The 17082-nt window shown below is 41.9% G+C and overlaps 2 protein-coding genes across 2 annotated transcripts in view; one reads left to right on the top strand and one right to left on the bottom strand.

Annotated features, from left to right (window-relative positions):
• Positions 1–307: 307 nt before the first annotated feature.
• SLC22A5 (solute carrier family 22 member 5) overlaps positions 308–17082 on the bottom strand; it is a 76634-nt gene continuing 59859 nt past the window's right edge. The window contains exons 6-10 of the mRNA XM_043987500.1: positions 13399–13499; positions 5837–6051; positions 3993–4175; positions 2625–2760; positions 308–1694 (exon numbers count right to left, since the gene is read on the bottom strand). Coding sequence (XP_043843435.1) covers positions 1595–1694; positions 2625–2760; positions 3993–4175; positions 5837–6051; positions 13399–13499 — 735 coding nt within the window. The 3' untranslated portion in view covers positions 308–1594. The remainder of the gene's footprint in view (positions 1695–2624; positions 2761–3992; positions 4176–5836; positions 6052–13398; positions 13500–17082) is intronic.
• LOC122742911 (CDGSH iron-sulfur domain-containing protein 1-like) lies at positions 15551–16300 on the top strand. Its single transcript, XM_043987501.1, is given in 2 exon segments — positions 15551–15937; positions 15939–16300. Coding segments are annotated over 2 exon segments (540 nt in total). The 5' UTR covers positions 15551–15565; the 3' UTR covers positions 16107–16300.

Genomic DNA, 17082 nt, shown 5'->3' with positions numbered 1-17082 from the left:
ACCGTGAGAGAGGTCTGAGTTGCGTGCCTGGGTTTGGTGAGGAACTGGAGTACCAATTTATGGGTGATGAACAGTGTGAAGTTGTTTGACCGACAAAGAGATCTACTTCATTAACCTTGGCTGTTGAATCAACCAAGCCGACTTTTTACAAAGTCTGTGGGAAGATAGAGTAGATGATGATAGAGTTTTTTAGACCTTAGGTTAAACTAAGTAGAAGAGTGATAAATAAATCAGTTGCTTTAATAGAAGTAAAGGTTGTAGACATCTATAATTTTTTTTTAAAAAAAATTTGTTTATTACAGTTTTTTTTCACATCCCTAAGACACCACACTAGTTTTCACACACACACACAAATGCATTTTTTGACCAGGTGAAGAATATGCTTTAGTTGTACCATGGCAATAGAATCGGGGGGCGGGAGGGGGGGAGAAGGCAAATCAAGTTTACTACCCTCCTCACCCCACAACCAGTTTCAACTATAGCTGTCACACGACTTAAAGTAAGTACTTCTGTTACTTGGATGAGTAGATATACTCATGCCCACAATCTAACAGGACAAACTCAAATCACATCCATGGTCTTAGTCATTTTTTCCATGATAGAGATTAGAAAAGGAAAGTACCCCATGTCGTCACTTTTGGCATCTACACAAGTACTAGCAGCATTGGCTCCTAGCACATATTTACTCACATCCCGTTTATTTGCAGCTGGGCACAGATGGCAAAAACTTAGGGACCAGTTAGCCCCCTTTTCCAAGTATAGTTTGAAGGGCAAATGATCTAAAGAGAAAACCCTTCCCCTCTACACTCTGTTGGAAAAATCTCGAGGCTTTGAGAAAACAGATATTAACTTGTTTTCTCTCTCCAGCCTCCCCAATATTCTCCTCAATTCTGTGTTCCTTTTAGACTACTAGGGATAAAACAAAACAACAATCTATCACCTCAGAGCCACATTGAAGGTTTGACTTATCTAACAATGGAAAATAGAGGGGCAGAATTGTGATAGTTTTTATGTGGGCCTGGAGAAGCCCAACGCTTTGATCATCCAGTATCTGTGCCAAGTGATTAGAGAAATTCTGCGAGCAAATTACTGAATGATGGCCAACATTCTACATAATAAAATCCATTCCCACCCTAACTACATTCAGGTTTTCTCAGCACCCATCCTTTCCTCAGCCCTGGGGAAACAAGTCTGGTTAAATAGTCCTTGGGAACATAGGAAAACAAGACAAGCAAAATTGCCATCTCCCAGCAAATGAAGGAAGGAAGGAAAATAAACATCCCGTTTTATTAGTGGCTTTTTCCAGAGAATCTCAACTTACTCTGTCAGTTTAGTACATTACCCCCACACCAACTTCAAATACCCATTAATTCTAGTAGGTATTGAACTTTTTATGAGGAGCCAAGTCCATTCTGATATTGAAAGCAAACTGGTCTTGATTTCTCCAAGAACAGTGTCTATGTGCCTATTCAACAATCAAGGGAAGAATGGGTTAGATGTAATAAATACCAGGGTGTTTGATACCCCAGGACACTTAGTGTTCTCATAAGCTCTTGTAGGAAGGTCTTCAGCCTCTTACTGAATACAGGCTTCACTAAAAGGGTGTGCTTTTAAGGACTCTGTGTCTCTCTTCATCTTCTTTTAATATCGTCGTGTCATTGCTGTTGCTGCTAGGACTTTGTCTGTATTTTATTCTATAAAAAATATAGCAAATGAAATTTAGTCAGAAATGTATAAAGCCGGCCTCTATCAGAGATTTATCTGTTCTAATCACAGCATTTAAAAATAGAATGTATTTTGAAAAGGGTAGAACTTCACCAAGGGAAAAGGAAAGACCATATCCTATAGGCCTCTTATGACCGTTCTTCCCATTGTTTGCATTATAACAAAGCTTTTGTTTCTGGAGAGACATTTAAAGAGCTGGTGTGGGGCAGGATCAGACAGGAGGATATATGCTGGGAACACCTGCGGTGTCTAGCACACTGGAGGCTACATGATTCTGCAACCTCCCCCACCCCCCACAGCCCTACTGTTTTCACACGTGTTCTCACTCAGCATTTCTAGGCCTTTTTACTCGCTGTCCTGCATGCCTGGAATGCTCTCTATCCTCATATTCACCTCCTGGTTTTCTTCAAGTCCTAGATAAAATCCCACCTTCTACAGGAAACATTTCCTGATCCCCCTTAATTCTAGTGCCTTCTCTCTGTTATCTATTACATTTATCCTCTATGTGTGTGTGATACACACACACACACACACACAGAATCTGTATATAGCTGTTTGCATGTCATCTCCTTCATTGGACTCTGAGCACTTTGAGGGCAGGGACTGTGTTTTGACTTTTTTGTATCCCCAGTAGGTACTTAATAAATGCTTATTGACTGATAGCAAGATCCCTGGGACTGCTTTCCCCTGGTAGGCATTGCATGGAGAATGTTGGGCCTTTCTGTTTTTATTTTGACTACTCCAAGGGAATAAACTATTCCTGTTACACTACATACAAATCCACAGCATGCCCTGGGTCCTGTGGTGTCTGAATGGAACAGTCAGGGAATATGCCAGCTGTGAGGGTTGACTGAATCAAGAAGAAAGATTTTAGGATCTTAGAGAAGAGATTTCCTTACCCTTTGACCCTCAGCATCTGATCAATGGTATCTGGGAGAGGGATCCCAAAGCTCTCTGGGAGGAACAAGGTAAGGATGGCTGTCAGTACAGTCAGGCTTCCCATGAGGATGTAGGGCAGGAAGCGGTCATAGGCACCTAAGACACAGATCTGGGTGATTACAATGGGGCTTGGCTCTCAATACAGCATGACCTGGGGCTATACTCTTGCCATTTGGCCCTAGTACTTATTGGGCTAGCTTTCAATCCTCTCTCCTTCCCATCTCCCCTCCCCCATCCCATCCTTGCTTCCCCTCACCAGCTCCCACAACACAATATTCACAACAGATTGGCCTTTCAGCCCAGCATTGCCAGAGCACTGTATGACTCACCAGAAGACAAGGCCAATGGGCTGAGGACAGTAGCCTCTTGGACATCTATACTGGGTGTAGCTAATCAAGGATGTCATTAAAGGTCCAAATACTTAGTGTTGTTTCTGCATGTTTCCCAGTGTCACACTTCCAAGACAACCATGGCTTCAACTTATAGACAGAAATAACCTGATGAGACCAGCCCCACAGATAGGCCACACCCTGTCTATGTACCTTTATGCTGAATGAAGCGAGTTTCCACTTGTTGGAACCACACAGCCTGTGCACAAAGGACTGACTGCAAATGCTCATGGGCATAATACCCTACAGGTCCAAAGGCAGGGATCACAGCTGGGTAAGTGTGGCCATTCCTGGGTGAGGAAACCTTACCCAGCCAACAACAGCCACAAGATCATCAAATTAAGAAAAGTAGCCAAGCAGTAAAAGCACTGAACTTGAAGTCAGGAGAGACGAGTTCCAGTTCTGACTTGGCTATCTACTAGCTATATGAACCTAATAAATATGTGCATTTTCATACAGTTTCTTTATTCTCAGGATCTTAAATGAATGTCTCTGTGGGAGAAATGCAGATAGAAGTAGCTGAGGCAAAAATAATAAGTAGCCCCATTTGAGTTTTTGTAGACTTGGTCATTTTCTCATTTGGAAAGTACCACCCCCACAATCAGTCCACATACCTTCTCACCACTAACCCATGAGTTATGCTTTTTAATCACCCAGAGACACCATGTGGTAGAATCATAAATTGTCAGAGCTGGAAGGGACCTTGGAGATCATCTTCTACCTCTGAACAGAATTTAAGTGTCCACCTCAAGTGGCTACTCTACTGTACTTAGCTTTTCATAAGGTAACTGCTAGTTCATAGAAAAACCAAAGACTATGCTTGTCAGCTAAAGTCAAGCCAGTCTGTTCAAATCTTATGCTAAACTCTGACATGCTAGCTTAGGAATACGATTGGTATATCCCTTTTGTTCAGGCTACACACTGTCCACAGCAACTCACCGAGATAAACAAAGTAAGGAGACAAGATGCTGCCCAGCCTTGATGCCATGGAACTGGCTCCCACTCCCATGTTCCTGACCACCGTGGGATAGAGTTCAGCTGTGTACACGTACACCATGGCGAAAGCACTGGTGATCCCAAACTTCCCGATCATCACCAAGCCAGTTGACAAGAGGTATAAGTCTGGGGAGACAAAGCAGGGGCAGGAAGACCGCCCTTCAGTGAACTTCGGAGCAAGTGCCCTGCCTGCCACATTACTCCAATCACTTCTTCTTTTTTTTTTTTTTTGTGAGGCAATTGGGGTTAAGTGACTTGCCCAGGGTCACACAGCTAGTAAGTGTTAAGTGTCTGAGGCCAGATTTGAACTCAGGTACTCCTGACTCCAGGGCCGGTGCTCTATCCACTGTGCCACCTAGCTGCCCCTCCAATCACTTCTAAAGTGCTGATAACTCCTCTTTGCCTGAAGATTTTTTTCCTTTATACAGTGAAGACTATATCTCTATTTCTTTGTCAGTTTACATAACTTGTTAATGTAAAAGGAGAGTTGTGCCCAAGGTCCTGACTCCAGTCCTTGTACATGTGTGAGGTTCACCTGGAAACCCTAGTGCACATGGTCAGCATGTGCTGCCCACCATCAGGGCAGTGTCAGCGAGAAACTGAGAGCCTCAGCCTACATATTGAAGGAATACTGCAGAGGTCCTTTCAAGAACCACATCTTTGGCTCTATTAACCTAACGGTTGTTATTTGGCTCTATAACAACCTGCATTCAATAGTTCTTGAACTCGGTTTCCAAACATTCCCACTGTGCATTTGCTTCTAAAATGTGGCACCTGAGCCCTGTGCTATAGCCACTGGGGTTTGCTCTCATGCTTTTCTAGCTGCTTGAGAAGGACGCTCCCCGGGTGGTGCTCACGTTCTTCATTTTCCCCACCCTGTACCGGCCAAGGCAGATTTCTTCAGATCCATCCCATTGTCAGATAACCCAACAGAGACGTGCATCTCTTGCAGTTCTTTAAGAATACCTCCTCACAACCACACTTGTATGTAGTTTAACGCTTTCCCTGTTACAAATAATCTGCTGGTAGAGTCCAGTGACCTTGGAGTCTGTGAGCAGTTTAGCAATATTTCCATTCTGAGTCATCTGTCCTTGTGACTTCCCCATTCCTGGTCTGGCTCAGGTCAGGACTTTGTCCCAACAATATGGGGCTAGCAGCTTCTACTCACTCAAGGGTACCTAACTGTGAGGTTTCGTCTTCAATTCCTGTGTTGCTACAGCTTCCTTAACACTAGGAAATCATACTACAGTTCAATACAGGCAGGATGGGAATGTGATGATATTGGACATTTGGTTCCTGCCTGTGGTGTCAGCGTGGTTATAGGGATAGTAGGAAGTAATTCCCACTTTGCAAGCTTTCCTTTCTCTCCACTAAGAAACATTTCTCACCCGAGAGTCAGATGTGATGGCCACAATCAAGGCAGTGTCAATGTCTGGAAGAAAAAAGGGTTTTAACAGTGATTGGGCTCATGGTGGGGAAAATGGAAGAGGAAGAGTCTTCCTTTCTCTTATGGAGAGAAAAGAGTGCCAGAATGTCCTGGAATATTTCTTACCCACTTAGGACCGGGACAGAATTTAAAGGGGCTGGAGCCCCTTCTCTCAATCCTGGTTTAAAATAATACCCCAGCCTTATAGAGAATTGCATATCCATAGTCCTTGGCCAGTAATGTTAGATCAACTAGAAGGAACTGACACTTAATTTTACTTCCTGTGCTAGTGTGGGAGGGGAGTCATTTATCTACTAGGGCGTGCAGAGAAAACAAAGAGCATGACCCACAGGGCCCTCACCTGGGGGCACTAGCTGTATGAAGAGGAGAACACTGCCACCCAGGAAAAGGGCAGATGACATGGAATACCGCCGGGGCAGGTTCCGTAAGAGCAGCCAAGCAATTATGTATGCAGGGACCTCGATCACAGCAGAGAGGAAGCAGTTCAAGTAGCTATCACCATGTAAGTTTGGAGTGTCAAGTGAAAGACCAAAGTAGCCCACTGATATGGTCATCCTGTTAAGAAATGGTGATCGTTAAGGGAAAAACAAAGCTGGAAAGACCATCCCTCACCCCATTCCACAACATGAGTTAACATCTGTGGCCATCCCCTGATACTCACAGAAGGGAGGCTTTTGTAATTTGATTACTGCAAGAAGCAAAAGTAGAGGATAGAAGAATGCAGTCCATTGATCTATTGCTGCTCTAAAAGAAAACTTCCTGAGTAAACTCGGGGAGGAAGATGCTACAGACAAACTTTGTTGAGCTAGGAATAGTTACCACTGCAAACATTAGGCTTTACACCACCTTCAGATGTTTTAGCACATAAATGAAGTATTGCCATTGCCCCTAAAGAAAATGAATAATTTCCAATGTGTCTCATAGTCCCCCCACCAATATAATGCACAAAAGCACCTTATGATTCATCTCAGACACCTGGGGAAGGGGGTCTGCCCACTAGGCAAAAGTGCAAAGGATACTTTTTATAAGGGCAGATTTATAATGAATGTTAAACTTAATTTAAGGAAGCAAAAACACCTTGGAGAATGAGGGAAGAAGTATCAGCTCCAGTGAATGGGATGAAACTTGATGAGAGGTTGATGTTAGACTCATGGAAGGTTAGAGCTGGAAGTGCCCTTAGAATTCATTTACCCCAACCCTGATACTTTACAGGTGGGGAAACTAAGGTCCTGAGAAATGAAATGACCAGACTCAGGTCACACGGTGAGTGAGTTAGGTCAAATGAAAGAAGAAAAAAGTACTGACAGACCCCCTGACTACAGCCACCAAGAAAAAAATTGACAAGATAATGGACAAAAGTCTGCTCTCTGTGGGCAGGGACTGGGCCTTTTCTTTCCTGAATTCTTACCCCTTACCCCCTGCCCCCACTGCTCTCTGATCCAGTCAGTGACTTGCCTCCTGGTTGCACCACATTCAAGACCCTCCATTTCTTTGTTCCCAAGTTTCGAAGGCTCTCCCTCCTCATCGCTGCCTTTTGGCCTCCCTGGCTTCCTTCAGGTCCCAATAAAATCTCACCTTCTACTGGAAGCCTTTCCTGACCTCCCTTAATTTTTGTATCTTCCCTCTGCTGGTGATTTCCTGTTTATCCTGTATATAGTTCATTTGGATGCATGTGGTTTCCCCACCCCCTGGCCCCCACTACAGACTGTAAGCTTGAGAGCAGAAACAGTGTTTTAACTTTCTTTGTATCCTTCGTGCTTAGCACAGAGCCTGGCACATAGTAGGTGCCTGATAAATGTCCACTGACTGAAGATCAAATAAAAGAATCTATGTTAAACACTCTTAAAATCTGAAGAACTATATAAACGGCAGTTATCGTTTGCCTTCTGGATTTCAGAAAAACCTGGACTTAAATGAACTGATGTTGAGTGAACTGAGCAGAACCAGAAGAACATTGTACATAGTAACAGCAACATTGTGGGATGATTGACTGTGAAAGACAGCTCTTCTCAGCAATACAATGATCCAAGGCAATTCCAAAGGACTCATGATGGAAAATATTATCCACATCCAGAAAAAGAACTATGGAGTCAGATACAGATCAAAGTATACTATTTTCACTTTATTTGTTGTTATTTTTTTCTTGTGGTTTTCCCTTTTGTTCTGATTCTTCTTTTACAACATGACGAATACGGAAATATATATAACATGATTGTACATATATAACCTATATCTGATTGCTTGCTGTCTTGGGGAGGGGGAAGGGAAGGGAGGGAGAAAATTTGGATCTCAAAATCTTACAAAATTGAATGTTGGCCCCCCAAAAAAGAGCATTAATAAAAATGAATGTTGAAAACAATCTTTACATGTAATTGGAAAATAAAATAAAATACTACCAAAAAAAGGAGAATGATTTGCTTTCACTAGAATTAAAGCCACCAAAATAATTGGAACCAGACACTAATCACTGTCACTTCTTCCCTTCACCTTCCCCTCTTTGAAAACTGCTCTCATACAGTCATCCTGATCTAAACTCCAACCCAGGTTGTAATATTTCTTCTATGGCCCCTCTCAACTTCCAACCTCTTTCACATTTTTCCCTTCACAGAGATTTCAGGTTAACTCAAAAACTTGCCATTCAGATGGAGAATCTTACTGGGAGGTTCATTTTCTATTTTATTTTAATTAGATCATGGCCTCTGAATACTGTTATCATTCTATATAGGAGCCCTAGGATGCAAGATGAAGGCAATACCTTCCCTTCCCCACTCCCACACATGCACTCTCGCTCACACCAAGGCCCAGGGGGCTTGCTGGACTGCAGAACCCAAGGTAAACTCTACCCTCATTGCCTCCAGATGACTCTTCCCAATCACAGACTGAGCCCTGAACACAGGAGGTATTTAGTCCATGGTACCATATGAGCAGCACTTACAGTCTGGGAGCAAGGCTGGGCTGAACAGGGTGTGTCAGGTATGATCTGGGGCTAACTGTATCCTGGGCAGGGCTTGTGGGTTTTTTTGCATGTCGAAATCCCTATAAATGTACTTTTTTCTAAAAGGCAATTGGGGTTAAGTGACTTGCCCAGGGTCACACAGCTAGTAAGTGTTAAGTGTCTGAAGTCAAATTTGAACTCAGGTCCTCCTGACTCCAGGGCCAGTGCTCCATCCACTGAGCCACCTAGCTTCCCCCTAAATGTACTTTAAAAAAGTATTTTTCGACACCTGGAAATCTCAGGGAAAGGAGAAGAATTATAGGGCACCATGGAGTGACTCACTGTAGCCTGGAAGTTCCCAGTGTGGCTGGGATCCTTGCTGTATCTTGTATGAGAAGCCTGTGCTATTCCTTAGAAATGAATGACTCACAGATACCTCTAATCCATAATGTGATGTGCCTGGATTTCCTCTTAGAGTAACTCCACAAAGTATATATGCTGTGATTCAGTTTCTATCTGTCTGTCTGTCTCTGAGGCAGGATTTGTACCTTCTTGACTCTAAGACTAGCTCTCAAACCACTATACTTCTCCCTTGTGGGGAGGGTGGGGTGGGTGGGGTGGGAACCAGGATACTCCATCACTATGGTGACTTTACCCAGGGGCAGCTAGGTGGCGAAGTGGATAGAGCACTGGTCCTGGAGTCAGGAGGACCTGAGTTCAAATCAGGTCTCAGACACTTGATACTTACTAGCTGTGTGACCCTGGGCAAGTCATTTAACCCCAATTGCCTCAAACATCCAAGGCTATCTCTAGTCCTCCTGATGTATATCTTGTCACTGGACCCAGATGGCTCTGGAGGAGTGAGGCTGGTGACTTTGCAGAGTCTTCACTTAAATCCAATTCACTGTAAGTCATGACATCACCTCCTGATGTCAACAAGACTTTTCCCAAGTTGGGTATATAGGATTGGCTTGAAAGTCTTCAACAGCATTTTCCCCTTCTTACCTAAGGTGCTGAAGATTATTTAGTTGCTAAAATTTCTTGGTCTTTTCATAAGGAGTTTTATGAATAACAATGAAGACCATGTAGTTGAGTGCATTAGGATCTTTTTTCCCCCATTACCTAGCCGTTTCTAAACATATTATATATATATAAGAAAGCGTATGTAATAAGGGGCAGTTAGGTAGCACAGTGGATAGAGTGCTAAGCCTGGACCCAGGAAGATTCATCTTCCTGAGTTCAAATCTAGCCCCAGACATTTACTAACTGTGTGACCCTGGGCAAGTCACTTAACCCTGTCTACCTCAGTTTCCTCATCTGTCAAATGAGCTGGAGAAGGGAATAGCAAATCACCCCAATATCTTTGCCAAGAAAAACCCAATTAGGGTCACAAAGAGTTGTACACAAATGAACAACAACTTTAATAAGGACCTGGAGATAAGGTTCCTCCTTATCATTACTATTATTTAACAGTCTTTGTTAATAGCCTCTGTGTCTATGGCCCTGGATATCATGTAGAGTGATTTAGAAAAGCAGACAGACCTTGTCTTCAGGAACCTGGTCTTAAACCAGGTTCTGACTAGAACAAACCTAAGGAGACAGTCCAATTCATTCCCCTGCCACCAGATAGTCCTCTACCCAGCCATCCTAGAGAAGAGTTCATCCTGTCTCCATTTTCTGGAGTAGTCACTCTTTCCAGATAAGTGATTACCAACCCCACCAACACACAGGATATAGCACCTCCACACCCACTACTTTCAGAAGTCAAGAAGGCTTTTCTTTGTGGGGATTCATCTAGGCTCCCATAACCACTATCTACCTAAGGGGAGTTGAGGCAGAATCCTATTTTGGAATCCATAAACTGAGAGGAACTTGGTTTTGCACCTGCCTCAGCATTTGGGGTGACCTGGGGCTTCTTCTGGTCATTTCTCTTCCCTGTGTCTATGTTTCTTCAGTTCTGGCTCTTAGGGGGGATCATCTTCACTTTTACTGTTCTTGTTTCCCACTATGAAGATTAAAGAGCTTTGTGGAAAGATATGTTAAGGAGGCAGAGTCAAGATGGTGGAGTGAATCCAGCATTTTTGCCAAATGCTCACAACACTCCTCCTCCATAACAACCAAAAAAAAAAATGCACCAAACCAAATTCTGTGCAAGAAAGCCAATTTAAAGTCACAGTGAATCATTTTTCTAGCCAAGGGCAGCTTAGGAAATCAGAAGGAGAGGCCAGTGGGTGGGGTGGGGGTGGGGGCTAGCCAGAAGCATGGGCCAGCAGAAATGGTACCAGTGATGATGGCAGCAATTAGTTATGACAGTGGCAGCAGTGGTGGGGAGCAGCCTAACACCTAGGGACTGAACATTTATTTAGAAAGATATCCCAGAAGATTCCTGTACTAAAACTGGGAGCAAGAATGACAGTTTTGTCACCTGTTATCTAATTCCAGGGTAGAGTGAAGCAGTTGTGTGGTCACAAGGAAGCAGGAGCCCTACCTGTATAAGGATGAGAGGGTAGTGACCAGACCTCTCCCTGGTTTATACCATATTGAAAGCACTGAAAACTTACAGGCCTAAAGACCTGTTTTAAAAGCAGCAAAAGGTCATAAAAGACAGAAGCTCAGGCCAGTCATTCCAACTTTTCTTCCCCCTCCCCTGGCCCCAAGTTGAGCTGAGCCCAACAGAACATAAAATACAAAAAACTACTATAGTTGACAGGGAAACTTGAGACTCAAACTCAGTAGAAGACAATGACCTGAAAACATTTATAAGTAAAGCCTCAAAGGAAAAAAAAAAAAGAAAAAAAAGAGGCAAACTGGATACAAGCTCAACAAGAATTCCTAGAAAAAGCTAAAGAAAGATATTTTAAAAGAGCAAAAAATGATTTTGAAAATTAAATAAGAGTGGTAGAGAAAAAAATTGGGAAAAGGAATGAGAAAATTATGAAAAGAGAATGAACAGGGGCAGCTAGGTGGTGCAGTGGCTAGAGCACCGGCCTTGGAGTCAGGAGTACCTGAGTTCAAATCCGGCCTCAGACACTTAACACTTACTAGCTGTGTGACCCTGGGCAAGTCACTTAACCCCAATTGCCTCACTTAAAAAAAAAAAAAGAGAATGAACAGTTTGGTAAGAAGCACAAAAATACTAAAGAAAATAACTACTTAAAAATTAAAATTGGCCAAATGGAAAAAGAAATATAAAAGTTCACTGAAGAAAATACTTAAAAAGTTAGAATTGGTAAGGTGGAAGCAAATGACTCCATGAGATATCAAGAAACAAACATAGTTAAAAGGCTGAAATAATAGAAGAAAATGTTAACTATCTCAGGAAAAACAACTGACCTGGAAAACTGAGGAGAAACAATTTAAAATTTATTGAACTACCTGAGAGCCGTGATGAAAAAAGGAGTCTAGACATTATATTCCAAGAAATTATAAAGGAAAACTGACCAGATATCTTAGAACCAGAGGGCAAAGTAGAAATTGAAAGAATTTACAAATTACCTCCTGAAAGAAATTCTAAAATGAAAACTTCCAGGAATATAATAGCCTAAATCCGGAGCTCTCAGGTAAAGGAGAAAATACTGAAAGCAGCCAGAAAGAAATTATTCAAATATTGTAGTGCCACAGTCAGGATTATACAAGACTTACCAGCTACCATGTTAAAGGAATAGAAAGCTTGGAATATGATATTCTGGAAGACAAAGGAGCCTTCCAATCAACAATAATATACCCACTAAAACTGAGCATAATCAACAGGGGGAAACATGGATATTTAAAAAGACAGAAAACTTTCAATCATTCTTGATGAAAAGACCAGAGCTGAATAGAAAATGTGACATTTAAACACGACTCAAGAGGAACATAAAAAGGAAACATGAGTGAGAAATTATAAGAAACTTAACAAGATTAAATTGTTTACATTTCTATATGGGAAGATGATACTTGTAACTCCTAAGAACTTTATCATTATTAGGGTAGTTAGAAAGAGTCTATTTAGATAAAGGGCATGGGTATGAGTCTATTATATTGGAATGATCTCAAAAGAAGAAAAGAAGGCTGAAAAAGAAGATGCACTGGGAGAACATTGAAGGAAGAGGAAGAAGAAAATTATCTCATAAAAGAGACATGCAAGGAACGTTTATAAAATGGAGAGGAAAATAGTGGAGGGTAGTGGGCCACACTTGAACCTTATTCTCATCTGAACTGGTACAAGATGGGAAGAATATAGATATACACAACTAGGTACAGAAATTCATCTTACCCAACAGTAAAGTAGGAAGGGAATGGAATAAAAGAAAGGGGAGTGGCAATAAGAGGGAGGGAGGATTAAGGGAGGCAGTAGTCAGAAACAAAATGTACTTTTGAGGAGGGGATGGGGTAAAAAAAGAAAAAAATAAATAGAAGAGAATAGAATGGAAGGAAATACACAGTAATCACGACCATGAATGTAAATGGGATGAACTTGCACAATAAACAAACAGCTGAATGGATTAGAAATCAGAATCTAATATGTAGTTTACAAGAAATACACTTGGAACAGAAACACACAGAGAGAGTTAAATTAAGAGGTTGGAGCAGGATCTACTATACTTCATCTGAAGTAAAAAAAAAAAAGGCAAGAGATAGCCATCATGAAATTAGTTAAAACAAGAACAAAAATAGGCCTAATTAAAAGAGATAATCAGGGAAACTACATTTTGTTAAAAGATACCATAGATGATGAAATAATATCAATACTGAACCATATATGCACCAACTAGCATAGCATCCAAATCCTTGGTGGTATAACTGTTTGACAGAAAGGCTTTAGACAATGTCTCACCTTTAACATTTCACATCTTCCCCTGATTTTTTTTCTTCAAATTTACATTACTGATTTGATCCCTGTTTGCTTTTTTGTTTCTAAGTAATCAGGATTTTAACCTAGCCATGAGTGCTGTTCTGGTAGCACCGAGGAGACCTCACTTACTCACCACAGAATTATAGACATGATGGTGATAGTCCGGATGTTCTGGGTTCGAAGTAGGTCCAAAATACTGTGGGACTGCTGCTTCCGGGAATTCAGGTCTTGTAACTGTAGGAAAGACAGGGTAGTGAGGGAAGAGACTTCAGCCAGCAGACAAACATGACTTCAAAGGACAGGGTGCCAAGTTTTTTTCATAACACAGGGCTTTTTTCTCTTGAGTCTTCTGAAGAGCTTCCTAGTCCTTAGCAGCAGCAAAACTGGAGACAAGTTTTCTACCTGTATTTTTTTATGAAGTTGCACCAGAATGCTAAGATAGCCAGTTACTCCTTAGCTTAGAATTTAAGGCCATTCATAATTCGCCACCCTGACTTTCTAATATCTAACATTACTCCCCTTCCTGTGCTCTGTGTTCCAGTCAAACTGGACTTGTTCATTATCCCCCATATTGTCCCTGGGCTTTCCCACCTCTTTGCCTTTGCTTAAGTATTATGCCAGAAATGACCTCTTCTTTCTCTTTCCTCTCTCCTCCCCACTCCTTCACTGTTATTCAATTCCTACCCATCCTTTAAAGCCCAACTGGAATGAGGCTTTCTCTGATCTCTTTAGTAATGACCCCTCCCCCAACCTTACCCACTATTTTGTCTACACTTGATACTTTTATGTATTATTTTCATTGTAGTTATTTTATGTGCTTTATATTTCACTGCCAAACTATAATACAAGTTCCATGAGGGCAAGAGCTGTCCCACCTGAACGCTATCTTCCTCCCAGTATTAGAACAATGATTTGCTATAGGCTAATGATACAGTGGATAGAGTGCCAGGCCTGAAGTCAGGATGACCTGAATTCAAATCTGACTTTAGCCACTAATTGTGTTACTTAACCTTGTTTGCTTCAGTTTCTCATCTGTAAAATGAGCTGGAGAAGGAAATGGCAAGAGATACCATTCTGGTATCTTTTCTAACCCCAAATCGGGTAAGGAAGATCAGACATGATTAAAACAACTCAACAACTTAATGTTTGTTGAACCAAATCATTCCTAGTTGGGCATGAGGCCAGAACAAGAACACAAACTGACAGCTCATTTCCTTGACTGCTATGAAAGGATTTACAGTGCAGGTTAAATAGAATCATAGCATCTTTAAATCCTTAGGCTATGAGAGTTGTAAGGGACATTTGAAGTCATCTAGTCCAACCCCCTCATTTAACAGATGAGGGTCATAAGACATCTGCATCAGTGATTGCAATTTTTGGGAAGGTCTTGCCACTCCTTTGTGTCTGAGCTAAATAAGCCATTTAAAAAAATATATTTTTTCTGAAAAGCTGGGATGATTTACTTTTTGTTCTGTGCAGTTTTCATTTATGATTTCTTGAAATACAGATCTGAAAAAACAAGCTTTAAAAAAGCCCAGTGTGTTTCAAATGGAACTACTTGTTGTTCAATCTTGTTCAACTCTTTGTGAACCAACAGCACTCCAGATCCTTCTACTCTCCAATATCTCTGACCAAGTTCATATTTGTTGTTTCCATGATACTATTTATCTATCTTATCCTCTGCCATCTTCTTCTCCTTTTGCCTTCAGTCTTTCCTAATATCAGGGTTTTTTTTCAATGAATCCCCTCTTCTCATTATGTGGTCAGCTTCAGTATTCGACTTTTCCAATGAATAGCCTGAATTAATTTCTTTAAGTATTAACTGATTTGATCTCCTTGCTCTCCAAGGGACTCTCAAACATCTTCTCCAGCAGCACAATTTGAAAGCGTTGTGATTCTGGAATACTCAGCTTTCCTCATAGTCCAACTCTCACAGCTATACATTGCTACTAGAAAAACCAGAGCTTTGATTTTACAAACCTTTGTTTGCAAGGTGATGTCTTTGCTTTTTGGTATGCTGTTCAGATTTTTCCACAGATTTCCTCTCAAAGAGCAAGTGTCTTTTAATTTCATGGCTGCAGTCACAGTCTGTAGGGTCTTTGCACCCAAGAACATAAAATTTGATGCTGCTTCCATTTCTTCTCACTCTATTTGCCAGAAAGAAAGTGATGGGACCAGCTGCCAAGATCTTAGGGTCTTGTTTGTTTTTGTTTTTTGATGTTAAGCTTCTAGCCCTTTTTGACATTCTCTTCTTTCTTTCATTCTCACTTTTAAACCCAAATCACTCTGGCTTTAATTGAATGGCCAATAATAGCCCTCAGCCCAAGCCTTTAGATTTTGATGGTTTAAGAATGAGTGGTAAGGCCTCGGGAGCTTCGGGGTCCGCGGGCGGCGGGTGGAACGAGCCCCGGTGTTCGGTGTTCGGTGAGGGCCGGCAGGGAGGGCCTGCACGAGGCTGCGGCGGCGCCCCCCCTACCCCGCCCATCCCCTTCCCGCGGAGCGCCGGCGCCGCCATGGGCCTGCATTCCAACCTGTCGGTGCGAGCGGACTGCATTGCAGCTGTGGCACTGGCTGCTGGGACTGCTGTGGTGGGCTATCTAGCTTACAAAAGGTTTTTGGTGAAAGAAAAACGCTACAGGTCCATGGTCAACCTCACCATCCAGAAAGACAACCCCCAAGGTTGTCCACGCATTTGACATGGAAGACTTAGGAGAGAAAGCTGTGTACTGCCGCTGCTGGAGGTCCAAGAAGTTCCCATTCTGTGATGGTGCCCACACAAAGCACAATGAAGAGACCGGTGACAACGTGGGACCACTGATCATCAAGAAAAAAGAGGCATAATCAATGGACAGTGTAGACTGATTTATCCTAATGTTGCTGATTGTTTTACAAGGAATTAGATTACTTCTGTCCAATTTCCTTTCCCCGGGTTCTCAGTGTGGTCTCTTGTAAGCTAAGGCTTTCATCTCTGTGCCCTCTGCCTTACTACTTGTCCAAACGCCGTGGATACGCTCACTATAAAGAATCTTCCTGTCCTGTGGGTTGTTCTTCTGTCTTGTAGGGATTGTGTTCATTGGTTTCCTCAAATTTCAAATAATGGCAGGATATCCTTGGATCTGTATGTTGATGTTAATATATTAAATTATTTTCAAAATAAAAAAAAAGAATGAATTGTTTTCTGTTCTGGTCAAAAACTTTGAGGGTCTTTTCCTCCTAGGTAGATATTTTTGTAATGGCAAATTAGGCCATTTTTTGTCTCAATTCTTACCTAGGCTTTAATCACTGAATGGATGTTGCCTCAGACAAACTGGGAAAAACCTTAATTCAGGAAGGCCACTCACCCACTGCATCCCGAGCCATCCCCAGTTGTCTTGACTTTTGTCTTGCCGTGGGATTTCGATGACTGGAGGAGAGAGTGAGACTGACAACTGTGTACAGCTCTGCCTCACTTCTATCCAATTCACAAGCAAGTCCAGACATCACCCTGTGATGTCATTGGTTCTCTTCAAAAATAAAGGATGAATTACAACAAACAAGCCATTTTCCTTATTAACATCTAGCCTAAGACCTTGCATATGGTAGGTGCTCAATAAATGTTTGAAATGAACTTGAACCAATCTGTTTGCTTGGAAGCATTTCTGTTATTTGTTCTCACACTGTATGTTTACAGAACTGGTCTTAGGGAAAAGAGAATTTGGAAAGAAAAACAGGAGAACTGACCCAAGCTTCACCCAGAGTTACTTCCTGTCAAACTTGGTGCAGCCTTAGCTATTAATCAAGTTCATGTCCAAACATTCTGATGTTTCTTCTTAAGTAA

The sequence above is a fragment of the Dromiciops gliroides genome, chromosome 2 (assembly GCF_019393635.1).
Source record: "Dromiciops gliroides isolate mDroGli1 chromosome 2, mDroGli1.pri, whole genome shotgun sequence".
NCBI classification, from domain to species: domain Eukaryota; kingdom Metazoa; phylum Chordata; class Mammalia; order Microbiotheria; family Microbiotheriidae; genus Dromiciops; species Dromiciops gliroides.
Note: the sequence above shows the minus strand (reverse complement) of the source record. Positions and strands in the feature narration are given on the sequence as shown.